The sequence below is a fragment of the Protopterus annectens genome, chromosome 3.part1 (assembly GCF_019279795.1).
Source record: "Protopterus annectens isolate FY-2018-M chromosome 3.part1, PAN1.0, whole genome shotgun sequence".
Classification (NCBI taxonomy): domain Eukaryota; kingdom Metazoa; phylum Chordata; order Ceratodontiformes; family Protopteridae; genus Protopterus; species Protopterus annectens.
The window spans coordinates 1,467,284,122-1,467,305,218 of NC_056732.1; the positions used below are offsets into that span (position 1 = coordinate 1,467,284,122).

Below are 21,097 nucleotides of genomic sequence, written 5' to 3' on the forward strand. Positions count from 1 at the left end.
ACAACTTGTCCCTCTGTACTCCATCAACAGTAGACTAAAACCTTTCTTGTTTTCCAGTAGCTACCAAAAAGCTTCTGATGTAATAGCCTTCCTACACTAGGAATGCAGGAAGTAGCTCTGTAGTGTCCTTCTCCATTTCATCCTACGTTTGAGAAATAAAAACCTGAAGCTGCAGAGATCATTAACTAGTATGTTGTCATAACAAGACAAAGCAAAATCAAATGGCCAGTGTCACCATTCACAACATATAATCTAAAGCTTGCTTACAGATATTTATTTAAATAAGTAAACAACTCTAAAACATGACAAGCAAGCGGCAAAGGAAAAGCACATCTTATAATATCTCTGGAATATATACGCTCAGCCTTCCACTCGTGATGTTTAGCATCTGTTAGCAGCCCAGCCAATCAATCAATCTTAATCCCATGTAATGACAGTGGTCTCACACACACCACCAGCCTTCCTAAACATAAACACAGCAGCCTTACCATGTATTGTTGACTCTGGCAGCAGCAATGATATGATCTGGAACATTTTTCCCTGCATGTTTGTGTTTAAAATTACATTAGTGTGACACATGCATGAGTGCTCCTTAAAAGTGTGTGTGGGGGGGTGCCCCTCGCTCTATGGTTCCGTGGTCTATGCCTTGCCATGTCTAGGTAATTCAGATTCTGTATACCAGCTCAAATGAATCATTTCCCCACTTACTCACTTTGCTCACTAGATGCTTCTGATAGAGTATTCTGTAGGGAATTTTTAAAATCTGTCAACTCATTACACTCCCAAAACATATGTTTCCAGTTACCTCTTTCTTCTCCATCAAACATTCAACATTTGCTGTCCACTTGAGGAAAACTTCTTTGAAGTTTGCATGGAGTATAAAAATACCTTTGCAGATAGTTACAAGCAAAGATGCTTAACCTTTGGGATTTGGTTCCATACTTGGGAGCCATACATATGTCTTCCCATTGTTTTCCTGTAAATTGCTTTTTCAGCCTCTTTTCCCAATCTTTTCCAAACTCCTCTGATTGATTCTTACAGTTATCATGCACATTTTTATTTGCCCTATTATTTATCCCCTTTTTAAGAGCTGGATCTGTTTTAGACCCAACTAAGGACTCTACAAGAGCAGGTCTTTCACTTAAAATTCCCCTCTCCCTTTCTCTTTGCCTGTACTCTGAAATCAAGGCCTGGTAGGGAAGGCAGTCTCTAGCTTGCAATCCAAATGTCTTCTTGCCCTCATCCCACTCTATTACCTTTCCTGCTTGAGTTATTTGTTCCCAGTATCTTGGTTCCTTTGCCCCCTCTTGCCTATTTTCTGAACCCCTACTTGAGATCATCCCTATTAGCAAAATCTCCTTTTTTCCATTTTCATATTGGCTTAGTTCTTAGAATACTTTCTGCTACTTTATGAATATAATATTTTGTACGGTTGTTATTATTCTCATTAAGGATCTGCATCCAAAATCCTACTTTCTCACTCTATTTCTTGAATTTACCCCCTGCTTCATCATCATCCCTTTCCACTTTGAATTATAATGCTCTGCTTGTGTTAAATATACAAGCCTTAATTGTATACCTCTAAAATACCCTTCAAATCAGATAAACCTAAAACCATCCCATTCATCTCTTGCCCTCTTTCCCTTCCAGATAAATTACTTCAGTTTTTACTTATTGTTCACAACATCTCCTCAGGTTGATAAAAATATGCCTGACCCATACAGAAGACTAAAGGGACTAAAAACATTTTCCCTGCTTGTCTCTTACTTATCATATTCAAAAATAAGAGTTTCCAATTTCTCAGTTTTTGTACTATCCTTTGTCTCTTCCCACATATCCTTAGCTGCCATAATACAAGCCCTTTCACTCCATACTACTAAATACTTCATCTTGTCGTGTCCCCATAAATATGGGTATTGCTGAACCAGTTTGTGTGTGGGTGCATAATTTATTCTTATAGCCTTTGTTTTATCTTAGTTAATTTTTGTCAAAGGAAAAATATACTTTAAAAATGATCAAAACACGGTAGGTTCAGGTTAAGGCACTTTAATCTTGCAGCAAGGAGACAAAAACGTGCTATTACAGAGTTTGTATAACTAGAAACAGGAAATACTTTCACTTTTATACATTCTCTAACTAGACATGGCCTACCAAGCTGACGTAATAAATTACCAGTCATTTCATCATCATTTGTTGACCATCAGTCCCATGAATTTCTGCTGATTTATCAATTTTTGTGAGAAACTTCCGTGGGAAAACAACGTGGCCTTGATTACCACCAGTTAGATACATGTTATGTTACCATTCGAGGTACTATGGCTAATTCAAGCACAATGCTAACAGTTCATTTCTCTAATAATCCTTTGTCTACTTTATCTCTAAGCTTCTGCAGCTGTACATGTTCTCATGCTTCGAACAGAGCTGATTGTTTAGAATCATTACATTTACAGAATATAGTATTGTTCATTCATTCATTCCTGACCTAGCAGATAAGCACCTGCTTCTCAAGTACATTTCCAAAAGGCATAAACATGAATATTGCTGTGCTAGCAATTACTAGGTCAGAGGGCATCTTGCAAGTTTCAGAAAGCATACTGCAGTTTTCAAAAAGCATCTTTTTCAGTCTCATATGAAACTCAATTTATATATAACACAGTGCATGTAAAACAGAATGAAAAACGTGTTAATTCTTCTGACTATTAATTAGCATTAAGCATACACACATTAATACATATTTTTCTAACATTTCCCTCCTGTTAATACTTTTTAATTCTATTTTCAAAAAAGAATAAACAATTTACTTCTTTTCCTAACCTCTTCCAATCAGGATTTGCGGTTAAGAAAGTCATTTAGTTTAAAACTTTTATGAAAGTGTTTCACATTCTAGTAACTCTTCAAATTCAGTACTTTGATACATAGTCTCAGATACTGATATGTCTATGAATTCTTTTATTAATTTCTTCATGCAGGGGATTCCACAACAAACACAAACTCCTATTAGGAGTAATCCTACCCCAATGGCAATCAATATGTTCATTAGGATGGAACTCCACCCCCGAAATACATTCTGGAAAAAATCTGTCAGAGGGTTTGGGCCTGGTTTGGTCATGGCCGACACTTGCTGAATTACCTCAAGATGATCGTTAATCTCATGCTGATGATCAGGAATAAACGCACAGCATTCTTCTTTGATTAAAGCGCATGTCCTACCCCTCGCCACTAGGGTGAAGTCAAGAGCCATTCGGTTTTGGAGCACCACAGTTCTCATGGCATTCAGTTCATCAGTTATCAGTTCAAGAGCAGAGAAAGTCGCATTACTCATTACGTTGAGAAGTTTAGACAGTTTTCGCAGCTCCCAAATCAATTTAACTGTGCCATATGCAGGTAATATGCCTGCCCATGATATGACAGCATCACTCAAGTCCATGTGGACAAGTTTGGTTCCCACATTATGATGGTCTTTCCAGCCTGCTTCGATCTGTCCCACTGGATTCTTAGGTTTCTTAACAGTCTTTTTGGTTACATCTCGGGTATTTCGAATACTTTCCTGAGGTAAAACTGCAGTGTGTCGTATGGCCGGGACCAGGTATCCAAAACAACAACTGCCAGACCAATTTTCAGGTAACCATTTATATGCTTTTTTACCACACACAAAATAACAGTCCTCTACTTTAGTTGTTACTTTGTTACGAAATGACTGCCCTGCATGAAACATTTTCCTGTCTATTACGGATAACTGTTTAAAAAGTACAGGATTACATTGTACCTGATCAAGAGTCTTATGCATAGATTTAAGAAATGAGTTATAATCTGTACTACAACATCCACCTAAATCATTTGCTTTTGTATAACATTTATACTGTACAGTGACATTACACTTGCTCCATCCCACTTGGATGGTATCATTTTTGTAAAAACATACAATTCCTTTTTGTGTTACAGGCAAATACAGTGCTACCTTATCATATGCTTTAATAGCAACTGTGTCAAAAACCAGATTTTCCCAGGTATCATTGACCCCCAGGGGGATAGCAGCCATCAATAAACCTCCGTATGCTGTTGGTATGGCTGTGCAGACCCAGTTCGAAACATTAAAAGTCTCAGCATACACACGTCTAATTGCCTGATAAGTGTTTAAGTTCGGATGCCAGTCTAAGTTTAGCCCATCACGTTTAATCAGTTCAACTTTTGTGGCAGGAAAAAGGAGTGGCCACAACAAAAAGAACAATGTGATTAGCATAGCTATCAAAATGATCATGCAAGTTTTCTGAGGTTGCTCAATGTCTCTATTCACTCTATACCTGGCCATTGTTTTCTCGTTGTACAACAGTAACAAGGTTTTTATCCAATTCAAAGTTCTTAACCAGTTTACAGTGTGTCAAATGAATCCAGGAAGCTCGCTCCACAGTCTTGACTGCAGTGGGTGTCGACAGTAGTACCTGGTACGGCCCTTCCCACTTCGGAGAACTCCAGTTCTTTTTCTTCACAATCTTCACCCAGACCCAGGTGCTTGGGGCTACTACTGCTGCTTCCGATTTCAGATGCTCTTTATCTGAAACAGAATTTAACTGCAAAAGTTTGTTATTCAAAAATTGTCTCATATACCCTGCAAGTGAACTGTCAGCCTCTTGCTCTGCAGACATGAGAGGTTTCCACTGAGGTGTATAATATGCCCTCCCAAACAAAGTTTCAAAAGGAGTCAATCCCTCTGCGTTTGGAACAGTTCTCATGCTCAACAGTGCCAGAGGCAAACAGTGCACCCAGTTCTTTTGTGTCTCACTAATCAATTTCCTAAACTTATTCTTCAACATCCCATTATGCCATCTCTACTAATCCTGCAGATTGGGGTGGTATGCGCAGTGATTTTTTTAACGATATTCCGAAATAGCGACTAAGTTGTTGCACTGTTTGGTTCACGAAATGTGTACCGTTATCACTATAAATCTTTTCCGGTATGCCAAATCTGGGTATAATTTTTTTAACAAGGACCTTTGCAACAGTAGCTGCATCTGGATTTTTAGTTGGAAAAGCTTCCACCCATTTGGAAAGCATACCTATAATGATAAGGCAATACTTTTTATTCTCACATTTATTCAGTTCTATGAAATCCATACAAATAGTATGGAATGGATACAGTGGTGTAGGGAAACTCCCTTGCTGAGGCTTCAATGCCCCTTGCGCATGATGCTTGTTACAAACATGGCATGCTGCACAAAAATTGTTTGTATAGTTTGTAAATCCATACGTTGTAAACACTCGATTCACTAACTGTACCATCCCCCCTGTTGAGACATGGCTCTGCCCATGGCTCAACAAAGCTGCATATCTAAACAAGTTAGATGGGAGAATTGGTTTCTTTTCCTTGAAGATGTACAGTCTCTTTTCAAGAATTGCTCCTCGTTTTATCCACTTCTGTTTTTCTACATTTGTAGTAAGTGTCTGCATTGTTTTCAACATTTCTAAATCTAAAATCTCAGAAGGTTGTAATTCCTCACTCAAAAGAAAAACTTCTGAGGCTGAAGCTGCCTCTTTTGCAGCTGTATCAGCCCTCGCATTACCTTTTGAAATTCTATCCTGTTGTTTGGTATGAGCTACGCATTTGCAAATAGCTAATTTTTGAGGTAAATGAATGGAGTCTAATAAATCTAAAATAAATTGCGCATGATTAATCGGTTTACCAATAGATGTTATCATTCCTCTATTTTTCCACTGCTGCGTAAAAACATGTACAGTAGAAAAAGCATACTGACTGTCAGTAAAAATATTCACTTTTTTGCCTTCTGCTAAGGTACATGCCCTTGTCAAGGCAATCAATTCTGCTGCTTGTGCAGATAAGTTGTGTGGTAAAGATTTTGCTTCTAAAATCTCGGTATCAGAAACGACTGCATACCCCACTAGAGTCTGTCCTGTAGGACCCCTCCTGCACAAGCCATCCACATAGTATGTCACCTCGGCATCATCCAAGGGAACATCTGTAAGGTCTTGTCTAGGTAATGTCTTTTGCTCTATCTCCTGCAGGCAGTAGTGTGGTTTGCCATCTGCAGGGGTTAGGTGCAAGGTTGACAGATTCAAAGTTGTGCATCATTCAATTGTCATATGAGGTTGGCTCAACAGTATAGTCATACAGGAAAGATGTCTAGCAGGAAAAAGATATGCTACTTTTTCTTGCAGTAAAATAATTGCGACTGCATGAGGCACTCACAATGTGAGAGGGTGGAACAACAGTACTGAGGCCGAAGCCTGCACTGCCATTGCAGCTGCAACTACTGTTTGTACACAGTGGGGCAGAGATCGCGCCACTGGGTCTAACTGTGATGAATAGTAAGCTATGGGGTGTTGTTTGTCCCCATATTGCTGTGTCAACACTGATGTCATATAACCTTGCTTACAGTCTACAGTTTGGAAAAATCGCTTATGATAGTTTAGTAATCCTAAAACTAAGGATGATGGTATCAGTTGTTTTAACTTGCAGAAAGCTGCTTCTGCTTCTGGTGTCCACTGTAATAAATCCTGTGCTGCCATCGGCTTTTTGAATATCAAATTAGTCAGTGGAGCGGATTCCAAAGCATAATTTGGTATCCAACTCCGGCAAAAGTTAGTAGTTCCCAGGAAGGACATAATTTCCTTCTTGGTAGTTGGTCTAGGTGCTTGTAATATTGCTGTTTTTCTGTCTTCATCTAATATTCTGCCTTCTTTGGATATTACATATCGCAAGTATTTAACTTGTTTTCTCCAAAGTTGCAGTTTGTTTTTGTTCACCTTGTGTCCTTGAGTAGCTAAAAATTGTAATAATGCTATGGTATCCTCTCTACATTCTTGCTGGGTGGGGGCTGCCAGCAGAATGTCGTCTACATAAAGTAAAATCTGACTAACTTTCGGTGGGATAAATCCCGCCAGGTTGCTTGCCATTTCTTGTGCAAATATTGTTGGACTTTCACAATATCCCTGTGGTAATCTCGTATATGTATACTGTTTCCCCTGAAATGTAAATGCAAACCAATGTTGGCTGTCGGGGTGTATCAGTATTGAGAAAAATGCATTACTAATATCTACCACAGAAAAATAAATTTGCTGAGGCTTTAAATCATTCAATAGAGTGTGCGGATCTAGCACCATTGGTGCCCTAGGTATAACTGCATTATTTACAGCTTGTAAATCTTGGACCATATGCCACTCCCCATTTGCTTTTCTAACAGGAAATAAGGGTGTATTACATGGTGAATCAGGAGATTCTATTAAGACTCCTTCTTTGAGTAAGGCTGCTATTATAGGTTTGTTCCCTATCTCTGCATCCTTTCTTAACTCATTACAGCCGAGTGACACCTCCAGGCGTTTCTGCAGTTACACCCTACTGCTCCTCTAGGCATCAAATATTGCCTGTTCATATTTGCATTAATAATTCCAAAACCAGGTTACATACAAGGTATCGGAAAATTTTATCTTGAAGCATACATGATAGCAAACACAATTGTATTGATATATGACCTCTGTCAATGGGTATTTGTTAAAAATGTAAGGTGATAACTTCAATTTTTAAATGTTGAAGCCACGCCCACTAGTAGTTAAAGGTACACACTCAAAAGAGCTCTACTGGAGGGAATGAGTTAAGGGATACTGTCTTTTCTGGGGTCTAAATGCTGACTTTGGCGTAATGGTAACTGGTCCTGCTGTTCGTATAAGTCCTACATCTGATTTCCCTGTTGACCAGAGAATGTCTGGTATGCTTCGCAAGGCTTTTTCCTCTTCTTCCAATAAGAGTAATACTCAACTATTCTCACTAGCCTGTGAGAGCACAGCTGGGTGTGTCTGTGTTATCCAATTCAATTTCTGCTTCTGTACTCCTTGTTCGGAGAGCTCTAATTCTGTCTGTTTTTTCCCACCTTGTGACTTTTTCTCCTAAGTCTGCCCATTTCAAACTTCTATTTTTGGTTAAGCTAACATGTGGCAATCGATTAGATTTGTAAAGTGCTAAAAATTCCTGGGGCAATGGACAGCTTATTACACTGTTTCCTTCTGTGTCCCAGTACAAGTTTCGTAACACTAGCCTGTTTGCATGGTTTTGAAACAACTCTTGTTCGTATTCTTTATCAGGTCCTGGTCTATTACAGTAATATAGAGTACAATGCAACAAATGTTGTTTGTCAATGTCAAAGGAGGGGGATTTACTGATGGCTACGTTCATCAGTTCTTCGGTCACTGCCCCTGGACCAGTTGTAACCAAGTCCTGGCTGTACCAATAATATGCCTCACAATCCTGTCGCACTACAAAGGTATCCATTTGTCGCTGTGCTTCCATACCCTGCATGGTTGGAACTACGGCTATGCCAAATATCTGCATTAAGTCTCTGCCCAAGAGATTTACTGGGCATTTTGCAGAAACCACAATTTTACTTTTCTGGGTCATTCCTGAAACGGGGTCTGTTATTGCTATGTCATGGGAGAGTGGCTCCCGATACAGCTGTCCATTAGCTGCTTTCACTAGTATATAGTCTGGTGATTCTGAATCTTCTGGTAATTTGGAAGGATGTATCAGGGTCTGTAAAGCCCCTGAGTCACACAAAAATTTGACTTCCCTCCCCTCTACTAGAAGCGTAACTTCCGGTTTTGTGTCTGCTAAGTAGAGCTCTAGGCTCAATAGTGCTAAGTCTAAAATTTCATTTTCTTCAACATCTACAAATTCATGTACATCCTCTACCCCTTCTGTCACATCCTCTACCCTTGCTATCACATTTGCATTTGCCTTTTCCCATTTATTCTCATTCAGTGATTCCTGACTATCATATAGTCATTCCTCATCCTCCTTATTCTCTGTAGTCACCTTTTTATTTAGCCTGCAATCCCCTTGCTAAATGTCCTTTTTTCCCCGCATTTAAAACATTCACCCTTTTTCTTTCTTTCTTCAAAATCTTCTGATCGTTTATCAGATTGTTTGTTTCCCTGGGTATTTTTCTTACCCTTTCTCCCAGTTTGTACCCATCTTCGGCTGAAAATACTTAAGTTTTCTTTTTCTTTTTACTATTAAAATGTCTCTCTGCATGTCTTGCATATTCAAGCAATGGCTGCAATCTACTTGTACGATGATCTACCATGTGCTTCGTAATAAAGCTGTTAATGGGAGTTATAATTCCTTTCAAGAATGCATTCTTTAGCTGCTGCTCATATGGGGAATCATGTGTCTGATTTTCTGGTATCTGCATTCCACAGTGGTTATTAAAACATTCTAATAATCTAGCATAATATCTATCAACCGTTTCACCTTCTTGTTGAATGCACTGATTAATGCAAGTCCAATCAGCCCTAGGCTTCCATTTTTCAGAGATTCGGTCTGTTAGACCCTTTACTCTGCCATCTAATTCTGCATTAGTATGTGGGAGGTATCTAAGCTCTGCATCACGGGGATTCCAGTCTCCACTGATCATGTGCCAATCTGGACCTACAATTTGTCTAACTACTTTTTCTACTTCCTCTCCATTTAAATGGTAACTTAATCTCATACCCTGTAAATCTTCCTAAAATTTTTTAAAATTCACTTTCGGATGGGGAATTCCCTCCGTGGCTTTCCGGACATCTTTCGGTGTCCACGGTCTATAAACTAAAAGAGTCGGGTCCTGTCCTGCCTGTCCTGCCTGAGGATTTGGTACTTCTATGAGTGGACATATCTCTTCCTCACTCATAGCTCGTGATTTTCTATTTATTTCATATAATTCAATCTCCCCTCTCAAGTTGCGTGTTCGAGACCTTGTCTCGATAGGATCCCTGACAAATGGTTTTGATGCTGTAGAAACAGCTGGGTATAGTGGAGGTGGATCAGCTTGTCCACTCGTTTCATATTCTGGTAAGGGAAGTGGAGGGGGTGAAGGAGGGGCCGTCGCTATTACCAAGTTATTATCTTCTTTGTCTAAGAACATTGTTTTTGAATTTTTAATCTTTTGTTCCCTGCGATTTGCTTCCTCAAGCCACCTATGTGCCTGAGGAACTCCTAATTGTCGTTGCTTTTTTAATTGACCTTTTGCGTCTGTTTTAAGTTGCCTAACAAGTTTAATAAGTGTGAGTTTATCTAAATTACCATCAAATTTGTACTTATCAACCCATTTTGTATAGTACTTAACATTGTCGGCACGCTGTAATTGCATATATTTTGCGTCTTCAGTTAGGAGCGGGTCTCTGGAACGTTTTGTGCACTGATTTCCCATGTTGCCTTAGCTAAACTGTAAATTGTTACGTAACCCTTCTTATCACGTAGTACCATGGTTCTACACCTTTTCACAGTTTATCTAGAATAACTGGCTACCTATTCTGTTTCCCTGATCTATGACAAGACAGTAACCTTTTTTGTCCCTGATCTGCACATGCAAATCTTCCTGACAAAAACAGTTCTGTAACTAGTCCCTGATCTTAAAACAGAAATAAGGTAAATTCCTCCTTAGCTGACCCTCTGTGAGTTGATCCACCGGATCGTTGACTCGTCCTCCAATCTCAGATAAGAAACAGTGGCTTGCCTCTTTCGAACGACAATTCAGTCGGAGGTCTTTCAAAACAGAAGAGCCGATTTGGCCTCTTCTCTGTATAGATGCATGCCACCAGGCCCAATTCTGACCTAGGCCTAGAGCGAGAGGTACTTTCCGGTCCGAAGGACCAAACTGTCAAAGGAAAAATATATTAAAAATTATCAAAACACGGTAGGTTCAGGTTAAGGCACTTTAATCTTGCAGCAAGGAGACAAAAACGTGCTATTACAGAGTTTGTCTAACTAGAAACAGGAAATACTTTCACTTTTATACATTCTCTAACTAGACATGGCCTACCAAGCTGACATAATAAATTACCAGTCTTTTCATCATCATTTGTTGACCATCAGTCCCATGAATTTCTGCTGATTTATCAATTTTTGTGAGAAACTTCCTGAGGAAAACAACGTGGCCTTGATTACCACCAGTTAGATAACATGTTATGTTACCATTCAAGATACTATGGCTAATTCAAGCACAATGCTAACAGTTCATTTCTCTAATAATCCTTTGTCTACTTTATCTCTAAGCTTCTGCAGCTGTACATGTTCTCATGCTTCGAACAGAGCTGATTGTTTAGAATTATTACATTTACAGAATATAGTATTGTTCATTCATTTGTTCCTGACATAGCAGATAAGCACCTGCTTCTCAAGTATATTTCCAAAAGGCATAAACATGAATATTGCTGTGCTAGCAATTACTAGGTCAGAGGGCATCTTGCAAGTTTCAGAAAGCATACTGCAGTTTTCAAAAAAGCATCTTTTTCAGTCTCATATGAAACTCAATTTATATATAACACAGTGCATGTAAAATAGAATGAAAAACGTGTTAATTCTTCTGACTATTAGTTAGCATTAAGCATACACACATTAATACATATTTTTCTAACAATTTTATATATTGAAAATATTTGAAACTGTCTCAAAATATTCCACAACACTGAAATGTCCTGTGAGGATATTAGATACTGTTATCTGTGCTAGCATGACTGGCTGAAGTTTTGTAAATAATTACAAATAATAGTAAATTACCCTGTGTTACATATGCCAGCATGACTAGCTATTATTTTGTAAATAAGTTTATATCTTTTAATTGTCACACTGATTTGTGCAAGATGTTTGAATGTCAAAGAGGGTTCTTCTGGCTGATCAAATGTACATGTTCTTTGTAAAGAGAATTCTGAATGTATGTTGTGCCAGAGTCAGTTGACCTAGATGTGATGTCATTGTGTGCCAGGGCTGGGAGAATAGAATCTTCACTGCAACTGTTTGTTTACTTTTCAAAGTCTGATATGAGAGTAGAATTCTCATGGCAGCTTCCTGTTACTTTTGAAAAAGATCTGGTATAAAAAGGAGATTCTGAGTCATTTTTTCAGTTTATCATTCAGTTGTTTTGCAGAATTGTTTAGCAGTAGTAGTTCGGCTGTTTCCAGTGTAGTTGTTCCAGTCACTGAGAACAATCAACAGCCTGGAGTGTGGACATAATTCCTCATCTTGCCTTTCAGAAGTAAGAGTATAATCTTGCCTTGCTATCAGTTATTTAGATTATATAGGGACAGTTAATCTTTGGATAGTTAGAGAACTACAGCTAGATAGTTAGAGGTGTTCTAAAATCAATATGAGATCTATCCTACAGTATTATTTTCATATTTCCTGTGTGTGAAACTCTGATATTTATTGGAATCAGTTATGCAGTATTTACTTGTTGTAAATCCTTTTATTTATTATTAAATGTTTTACTACCTCTCATTGTAGCTATTTTACCCAATATAATTGAATACCTCTTTTGAAGAGTACTGTGGTATTTGACTGGTGGCGACCATTACTTTGTAATTTGGGCAAAAAAAAAAAAAACGGCAAGTAAATCTGTGTCAGTCTTTCCCAAGAGTGTGTATGCGTGAATATCCGACACTTAAGAGTGAGAGTGTCAGATACCTAGAAATGGGACACAGTGCTCTGCAGTGGTTAGTGTGGAGACTCATTTGACAAACTAAAGTGAAGCATATAGTCCAGTCCCAGGTTTGGAACCTGTTCCCAATGTACTCATAGGGGAAATTGTGTATTTCTATCCCTGATTTTATCACACTCTCTTACAGTAGATAGTGGTGAGGATTGAGACTCCATAGTTACTGCTCCGGGGTCATTTTCTGGATTTATCAGATGCAAACTAATATTTCCCCCTACTTTTTTTGATATATCAGCTGGATGTAAAAGATCTCATACCAGCTACCATTAACATAGACAGACGGAGTCTCAGTTTAACATCTCATCAAAAGGACAACACACTCAGGAGTGAAGTAAAAAATCATGGGCATTCAGAAGCTGATACAGCTGAAACACTGGTATATCCTAAATGTGTTATTTACATATGTCCCATGGCCTCCACAATAGAAAGTTTAAGATATTATACAGTGATGACTCTAGTTTGGTTCAGTCTTTGTTGTAGATTTTTACTAAATGGCTGGTTTGTAGCTATATATATATATATATATATATATATATATATATATATATATATATATATACATATACATATACATACATACATACAAACAAACACACACACACACACACACACACACACACACACACACACACACACACACACACACACACACACACACATATACACACACACACAGATATATATCTACATATGTGTTATGTATATAGATATAAAGATAAAGTTGGCTATCTATACGGAAGTTAGCATAATGATTAAGGTGTTTATCTCATAGACGCAAAGTGCAAGGATTGATTCTTACCTTTGCAATGGAAAATTTGGCTAGGCATACAATGGTCCACAAGGGCAGGTAGCTTACCAGTGACCTAAATATATCAATGTCTATGGTTCCCCTTTGTTTCATTGAAAGTAGAAAATGTTGAAATCTGCCAACACCCCCCCCCCCCCCACACACACACACACACTGTACTAATTATATATACCAACTGCAGGACTGCACAACAGTTGGGAAAAAAACTAATTCCATTTTCAACATTTTGTGCCTTTGAATTTTTGTGCTTTTAACAAAACACATGAGAACCAAATATGTATACACACATATTGATATAAAGGGGGAGAGACTGATGGATGATATGCAGATAGACAGATAGATGCATTTATACATACCACACAACTGTTGCACAGAGCCAGGAATCACTTCTGGTGTACAAGTTGAGAATAAACAAAAGAAACAATAATGATACATGACACAGAAAAGTTAAATAAAAATATTTAATGGAAGAAACCAGGTCAGATATGCACCGGTTTCAATACATAATATTCAGTATCTGAACTTATTTCAATTAATTTTACTATTTTTTAATTGGATAAATTTCCTATAAGCAAAAATTATTTTTTCAGGATGACCACTAAAAATGAGTCACAGCCGTATTTTTAATATACCTAATCAATTCAAGCAAGATACCTCTTAGAAGATCTACTTTTAGAAACCAGGGAAGGTATAAGGATACACGGAATAAATCCTAGAGAATAACTAGAGGACAGAATCAAACTCCAAACCTGAGTGTCACTAAATATTTTGACATCATGCCTCTGGGCTTGGCTGCTTTGTTTTCACGGGATTGCATAAAATGTTGTAAGTAGCAAAATGTCTCTGATAGTGTAAGATCCAAATGTCTGAGTCTTGAAACACTGAAAAAAACTGACATTACATTTTTTTCTATAAAGAATGAGCATATCTGGACTGCTCTTTAAGCACATTTAACATTCTACCATCCATCTCTTACCACCTCTGCTGCCTCCTTTTCTACCTGTCTTATGACCTCTTGAATGTCTATATACCTCAACCACCCATTCCAAATGTTCATTACATGGTTCTACATTAACAAAACAAAACAAAATAAAAAAAAAAATAAAATAAAACTGTGTGTTTGTCTTTATTCCTCCTGCACATTTAAATAAATATATTAGTTCTGAGGGCATAATACGTATACAGTGGGTAGCAGGTAAATGTAGTTTCAGTCTTTGAAACATTTTGACATTGAGTTATTTTAAAACTAAATTCTATACTGTTCTATCAAAAATATTGGATTTCAAAAGAAATGAAAAACAGATTATGCAGGAGTCATTATTGCACTAGTTTAGACTGTAAACCTATGGTTTATGCTAATTTTTTTGCCTAAATCCCATCTCCTGAACTCATATATAACAATTTTTACCTCACTAAATTTCATTATTTCCAAACTATAGAAATTAACTATTATGTGCGTTAAAAAATTGTAACTCCTCAAATGACTATAACTGAATGGCACAATCAGAGTTAAGGACTGGGATCACCATACTTACAGCAAAATAATCATAAGTACAAGTTGGATGGTCTTCAATCCTCAAGTCATTAATGGTCAGTGTAACCCTGCGACCCTCTTGTACTGTAATCCACCATTCACATCGTCTGCTGTGTGGGTACAAGTTTGGATAATTGGGAGAAGTTAATGTTCCTGTGGCTCCATTGAGGTTGCCACCACACTCTAAACCAATAGAAAATAAAACCAATAGAAAATAAACCTTGTTTAGTTAAGTATGATATTTTCTAGGGCTGTATTTCTCTTTATTGAGCTCTAAATATGCACTGGAACTTGTCTGAAACTTACCCGCCACACTAGCATTAAACCGTAAAATGAATCCTGTGGCACTGATTGATGCATCACTGACAAATTTAACATAGGCAAAACTGTCTGAGGTATCCACTGGATTTGGGGATGTAATTCCACAGTGCTTTCACAGTAGTCGCCCTGCAAAATTCAAACAAGCAACCGTTAATTCCAAGATAAGAGATTGTACTTGTTCACACATATGAGAATGAAAGTAAAATAAAGTAAAATAATCAACTGTCAGCGATGAATGTTGACCTGCATTGGTAATCAACAGCAACAAGGTGATGGGAAGAAGGAAGAAAGAAAAAGTATGTTATTAGCCGCGCACCATAGATACAAAATTGTATAATAACGAATTCAGTAGTACTAACTTTACTTGTACATGGGCTTTAAGAGTTTCACTGATGAAAGATGAAACTGAGAATTGTAATTGTGTTCCTTAGCTCAGATTATTTGTAATGGAAGGATACAATGTATGAATCCAGTTTAAGGAGCATCAAATAAACCCCCAAATTATTAAATATGTATTTTAAGTTAAGATTAAATCAATAATGTTAAATTGAGTAAGAAATTACATTGAAAACATTATATGAGCAAGTGCAATTTGATATTCACTCTTTTGTTAGAAGAAGACAAATAATTGCCAAGATGGCTTATCAAATGACATGCAAATTTAATCCAATAGAACAGCTGACAGTCTTTAAAATACATAATATACTATGGTAAGATGCGCCAATATGACAACCAAATAATTCATACTATAAAGATGATGCTTTATAGATTTGATGTGGAGAATTGGCTCCCTATCAGAAACACAGAATCAGGGAAAATGAAGCCAGGAGCAATGAAACACATTGCAAAAATACACAATTACAAAAATAAACACAGGTGAAAAAAGTCTTAGCAACACAGATATATAAGTAAAATAGCCTGCTCTTACCTGTCTCCAGTTTTTCATAGCATCTCTGATTTTACCTCATATTTATGCCATGTCCCTTGTTAATGTCTTTTTCTAGTAAATTATTAAAGATTACTGTCAGGCTAGTCATTATTGTTTCGTAGGTTTTATTGTTCAGAAAATACATGCCCATGCAACACGTATTGTTCTATTAATTTTAGGTAATTTGGAGTTGTCTGGCACTTAAAACTGTGAGATATTAATACACTGCTTCATGTAGTCACAAGAACAGGGCTTGAACACTGTCACCGCTATTTGTCTACTCTATAACTCACAAGCTGCAATTTATGGTCAAATCTGTGTGTGTGTGTGTATAAATACGTGTTCCTGCATTCTACTATTCCACTCTCAGCATAGTGGGTTTATGTTGTTTCCTTTGTCAGGGGTATGAATGTGAATCCTTCACTTTCCTTTTTACTTTATTTTGGCAGTTCATGCAGAAGGTTAAGGCTGTGAGCTATAGTGCCTGTGGCAAGGGTTTGATTCTCTCAGCCCTCATTTGCCTACTATGTGACCTTGAGCAAGTCACTTAACCAGACACATTTGAGCTAGGCTCTTCAATGGTCCCCTGAATGGCAAGCCAGGTAACTACTTATGAACCAAAGTAGTCATGGTGTAAAGGAAAGAAGGAAATTGATTGTACATAACAGGAACATCCTCATATGAACCATGCCCTTTGGGAGTGATCCTTCATTTCCTTGTTTTGTTGAATATTGACAGTATGTTTATTATGTAGCTATGAATAAATCAAACAGCATGAAGTCTACAAGTTTAATGTTCATTTTTTTAACTATGAATACATTTTTAATTAGCATTTTTTTTTTGCAGGCACAGAAATGTGAAATGCTCTGTGTTTAGGTTTCACCAGTTTAGGTAATGTTCAGGGCAGATGAGTAAGTCTATGAACTGTTAAATAGGTGCTTCCTGCGGTACAGGGTTTGAGATGAAGGTGTCCTGCAATTCTTCATTTGTCTTCCGTGTGACTGACCAAATTGTTTAACCAAATAACACTCCTGAGCTGCTCCTGCAAATGGGGCTTTTGTGATCAGTGGGTTGTCCCAGACTGTTAGCTAAAGTGTTACACACATGTCGTTTGAATTCCTTCAGTCTTCACATAGCCGCTAATTAGTGGCTCCATTTTGAAATGCCAACACTTGCAATGTCAAGTGCCAACAAACTAAAAAAACACTGAAACTGCAGAAGACTGCCTGTCAAACATCTCTCTTCTACTTTAAATTTCTTTTTCCAGTTGGGAAGCAGCCCTGCACCCCTTGATGTTTGATGCAAGTCTACATACTCCAAAGTTACACATTCCAACTCAGAGATTGCCATACCTCAGAGAAAAGGGAATATTGAGAGAAATAGCAGTCTCAGACTTAGTATATGTAAGTCTGTTTTTTCAGCCATTCAGCCTAAGCATTACAGGACTAGTTAAAGTGGGTCCTGACATTTCAATTACTTTGAGTATGAATCCCAAGACGTCTTGTAGTGTAATGGGTTGTCAGATGTGTTTTAACTGAATGCAAGTTTCAAGGGAAGAGACGTTTACTGTTCCTCATGCTAAGTCTGTTTTCAATGTGGGTGTTTTGTTTTGTTTAGAAAATGGCTATCAGTGTTTTTGCTGTAAACACTGAAATAAAAGTTTTAGATGAAATACAAATCTGTGAGATACCTGTAAAAGTAAAGACGAAAACAGTATGTACATTGACAGGTTAAAGCAGGCAACACCAAGTATCCAGTCAAGGACAATCTATTTTCAGAAATATTGGGATTGCTCAGTGTAAGATAGTCATTTGTATTCATCACTTCCTAGTTTGATTTTAATTATAACCAGAAAACACCACTGGAAGTCAGTCGTTATACCCAAATAGCTTCTAGATATATTATGTCCTGTCATATAGATGGCCAAGACACAACTGGCTCAAGCCAGGCTAAAGCATGAGTACAAGCTCAACTCGTGCTTGTGTTCTAGTAAGTTAATGAACTGAAAATGAGCTGAGATGCTATGTTTTGTAAAGTATCTGAGGCCAGACCTGCAAGCTGTGTGTGCTTTCCGATAAGCCCAGTGTCATTTGATAAGCACTGTGGTTGTCTGTGACTGCAGTGGGATTAGCACCTGTGACATTGTGAGATGTACAGCTATTTGAAAGACAGAGAGACAGAAAAATGGTGACTTGGAGAAGACCCATGGGAATGAGAATGGAGAGGGGAGCTGCATACTCACAGGTTAAAATGGAGAGGAATGCAGAACAAGAGTCTTTCTTCTTGCACTGAACCAACAGTACCTCCTGGAGGTGAAAATAGAAAAGTAGCAGTGCTTGATGTTTGATGCCTGCTCCCACATGCTGAGATTGTTCTCCTAAGGGACAACAAAGATATACTCTCTCCTGGGAACGTGATCAGGGTAAGAGCAGGTAAACTGCATCAAATTCTGTGTGTGTGTGTGTGTGTGTGTGTGTGTGTGTGTGTGTGTGTGTGTGTGTGTGTGTGTGTGTGTCTATGTGTGTGCACGTGTGTGTTAAGCATAAAAGCTGCACAGTTTCTATCAACAGTAAAGTTAGTAGAGCATTAATTGATGGGTAGTTTGCTTACAATTTCTTATGAATGGATCTGGAGTGTACCGATTGGTCTTTCTTCCTTGAAGCTGAAAGACTGATATCTGATGGTTCCAACGAGCATCTGTCCAGTCATGAACTTGTGGTATTGTGATTGCTGTTACTCTTATTGGTGGATTCTTCAGTGCTGGTGTTTCTTTTGTTACTAGATTTTATCTATTTCTGGCTCAGATGTGAAATGTTGCTCTCCTCATCTGCAATCACGATCATTGCATTTTTTACATTAGCTGGCATGAATACAGCAACTCTTTACAGAACTTGCTGTAGTCTGCAGTGCAAGGTTAAAGTGCAGCCTTCATCGTTAACATTAGAGCATGACTTGATATCTGGGTGAGATGGATGATTTGTGTTGTCTGGACACTTTGCAGCATCTGCTTCTACTTGAGAGTAAACTATATAAATATATTTACTTTAAAAAGAATATTTAATTATAGTGTCAACATCTCAATGTATTTCCAGCCTCTAGAATAAGTTACCACTACAGGTCAAGCAAAGTACTGCTCTGTCTGCCTTTAAGGCTAGTCTTGATAATTGCATGGGCAGACATACATTTATATCAGGGTTACCATATACAGCCCTGTATGATCTGGGAGGTGGGCACTATTAAGTACTTGTAAAGAGTGGAAAGTGTTTAAGTGTGTCTACCCAAAGGTGTAGGTGGGTGGAAAGTGTTTAAGCGTGTCTACCTAAAGGTGTTTGTGGGTGGAAAGTGTTTGTATGTCTACCTAAAGATGCATATGGCTTGGCATCTTCTGCCCCTTGTAATGACTTGCCTGATATTCTTATACTCCTTTGTTCATTGTACAGTGGATTAAATGCTCACTTGGTGGTATTATCTTTTAAGAAGTGTCTCTGGTTTTCTTTTTTTCCTTCTCTGCCTGAAGGTGATAAGGGGTGGTAAATTGAAGCAACATGTCCCTGGTCACCAGTGTTTAATATATTGTAAGAAAGGAGCCTCAAGCTAAGGGAAAACCGGAGCCATTTTTCTTTTTGGCATGAGTTATGTTCTGCTGTTTTAAAAATGCAGTGAACAAAGCATCCCCCATTTTACCTTTTTGTATTTTATTTCCTTTTATAAGAGGTACTGCTCTACATTTTGGAGAATGAAGGTACAGAAATGAAAATGTTTAAAGTAACTATTATAGTGACCGGTATTAGGAACCACAGTGGCAATGAATGATAACAAACAAACTACAATATAGTGGCTATTATTGTTATGATGGAGAGAGGAGCAGTGTGATAGGAGAAGGCAATGAAATGACCATTTATATTGTTTCCTATGGATGGAGACTAGCCACATGTGAATGAAAACATATTTTTTACCTGTGGCCACTCTTTCATCTATGGAATCAACCAAAAACATGCAGGGTAGACCAAGTGCACGGATTATATCAACTAGACCAATGTATATCCAAAAAGTAATCCAGCACAAGGAAAGGTAAATAAGTTATAGGCTTTATTGTGGCAAACTCCAATAAATAGCATTTGCTAGTTATTGGAGTTTGCCACAATAAAGCCTATAACTTATTTACCTTTCCTTGTGTTGCATTACTTTTTGGATATACATCACTCTTTCATCTATACCTCTCAAATGTTTCTGACTTCCCAGAATGTTTCTGATTTGACCTCATATTTTTGGTCTGTTCCTTGTAAACGTGTTTATCTGGCATAATAAGGACTGCAATTACTTATGGTAGATATGCATGTTTCAGTCTCTGTGTTCTTCACAAAATGCATGCTAATGCACAACTTATTATTCTAGCAGCTTTTTAAACAGGAAAGAGCACTATTTAAATGCTCTCCATGGTTTTGGCCTTTTGTCCTCCCACTATTTGTCAGCTTTGTCTCTGATTTTATGAGCTAAGTGGTTGAGAGGCCTGTTCACCTTCATTACAATCTGACATTAGTGGTGCAGAAAAATGGCTAGCTTTTGGGTTGCAGACAGGCTGTTTGTTGAATTATCACTGACATATGACATGTCTGAGAAACTTGGCAGTATATTCTTCTGACAGCAGCAAGTTAAAGTACACAATTACTGTGGACATTACTGTGTTGCACTTACTTCACAATCAGACAGCAGGAGCACATGCAGAAAGTGTGTTATTATTTGGAGGTACAAGTGTACTTTGTGGAGAAATGAATGATCATCGAGCTGGTTTCTGGGGAGCAAAGACTGTGTGTGTGTGTGTGTGTGTGTGTGTGTGTGTGTGTGTGTGTGTGTGTGTGTGTGTGTGTGTGTGTGTGTGTGTGTGTGTGTGTGTGTAATCTGGCCTTAAGTGCTGCTCTTTTTCTCTCTAATTTATGAGTACTGGTTTGGCTCTAAATGGATTCTAACAGCCAAGCCAGACTTGGGTCAGCTGTGGCTCATCTCTTTTTCAAAAATCCTAGGCCTGTTCA

The 21,097-nt window shown here is 37.9% G+C and overlaps 1 protein-coding gene across 1 annotated transcript in view; it reads right to left on the bottom strand.

Moving 5' to 3' along the window:
• LOC122797794 (cubilin-like) overlaps positions 1-21,097 on the bottom strand; it is a 2,156,354-nt gene that overhangs the window by 885,165 nt on the left and 1,250,092 nt on the right. Inside the window, 2 exon segments of the mRNA XM_044066315.1 lie at positions 14,820-15,001; positions 15,125-15,265. Of these exon segments, the coding sequence (XP_043922250.1) occupies positions 14,820-15,001; positions 15,125-15,265 (323 nt within the window).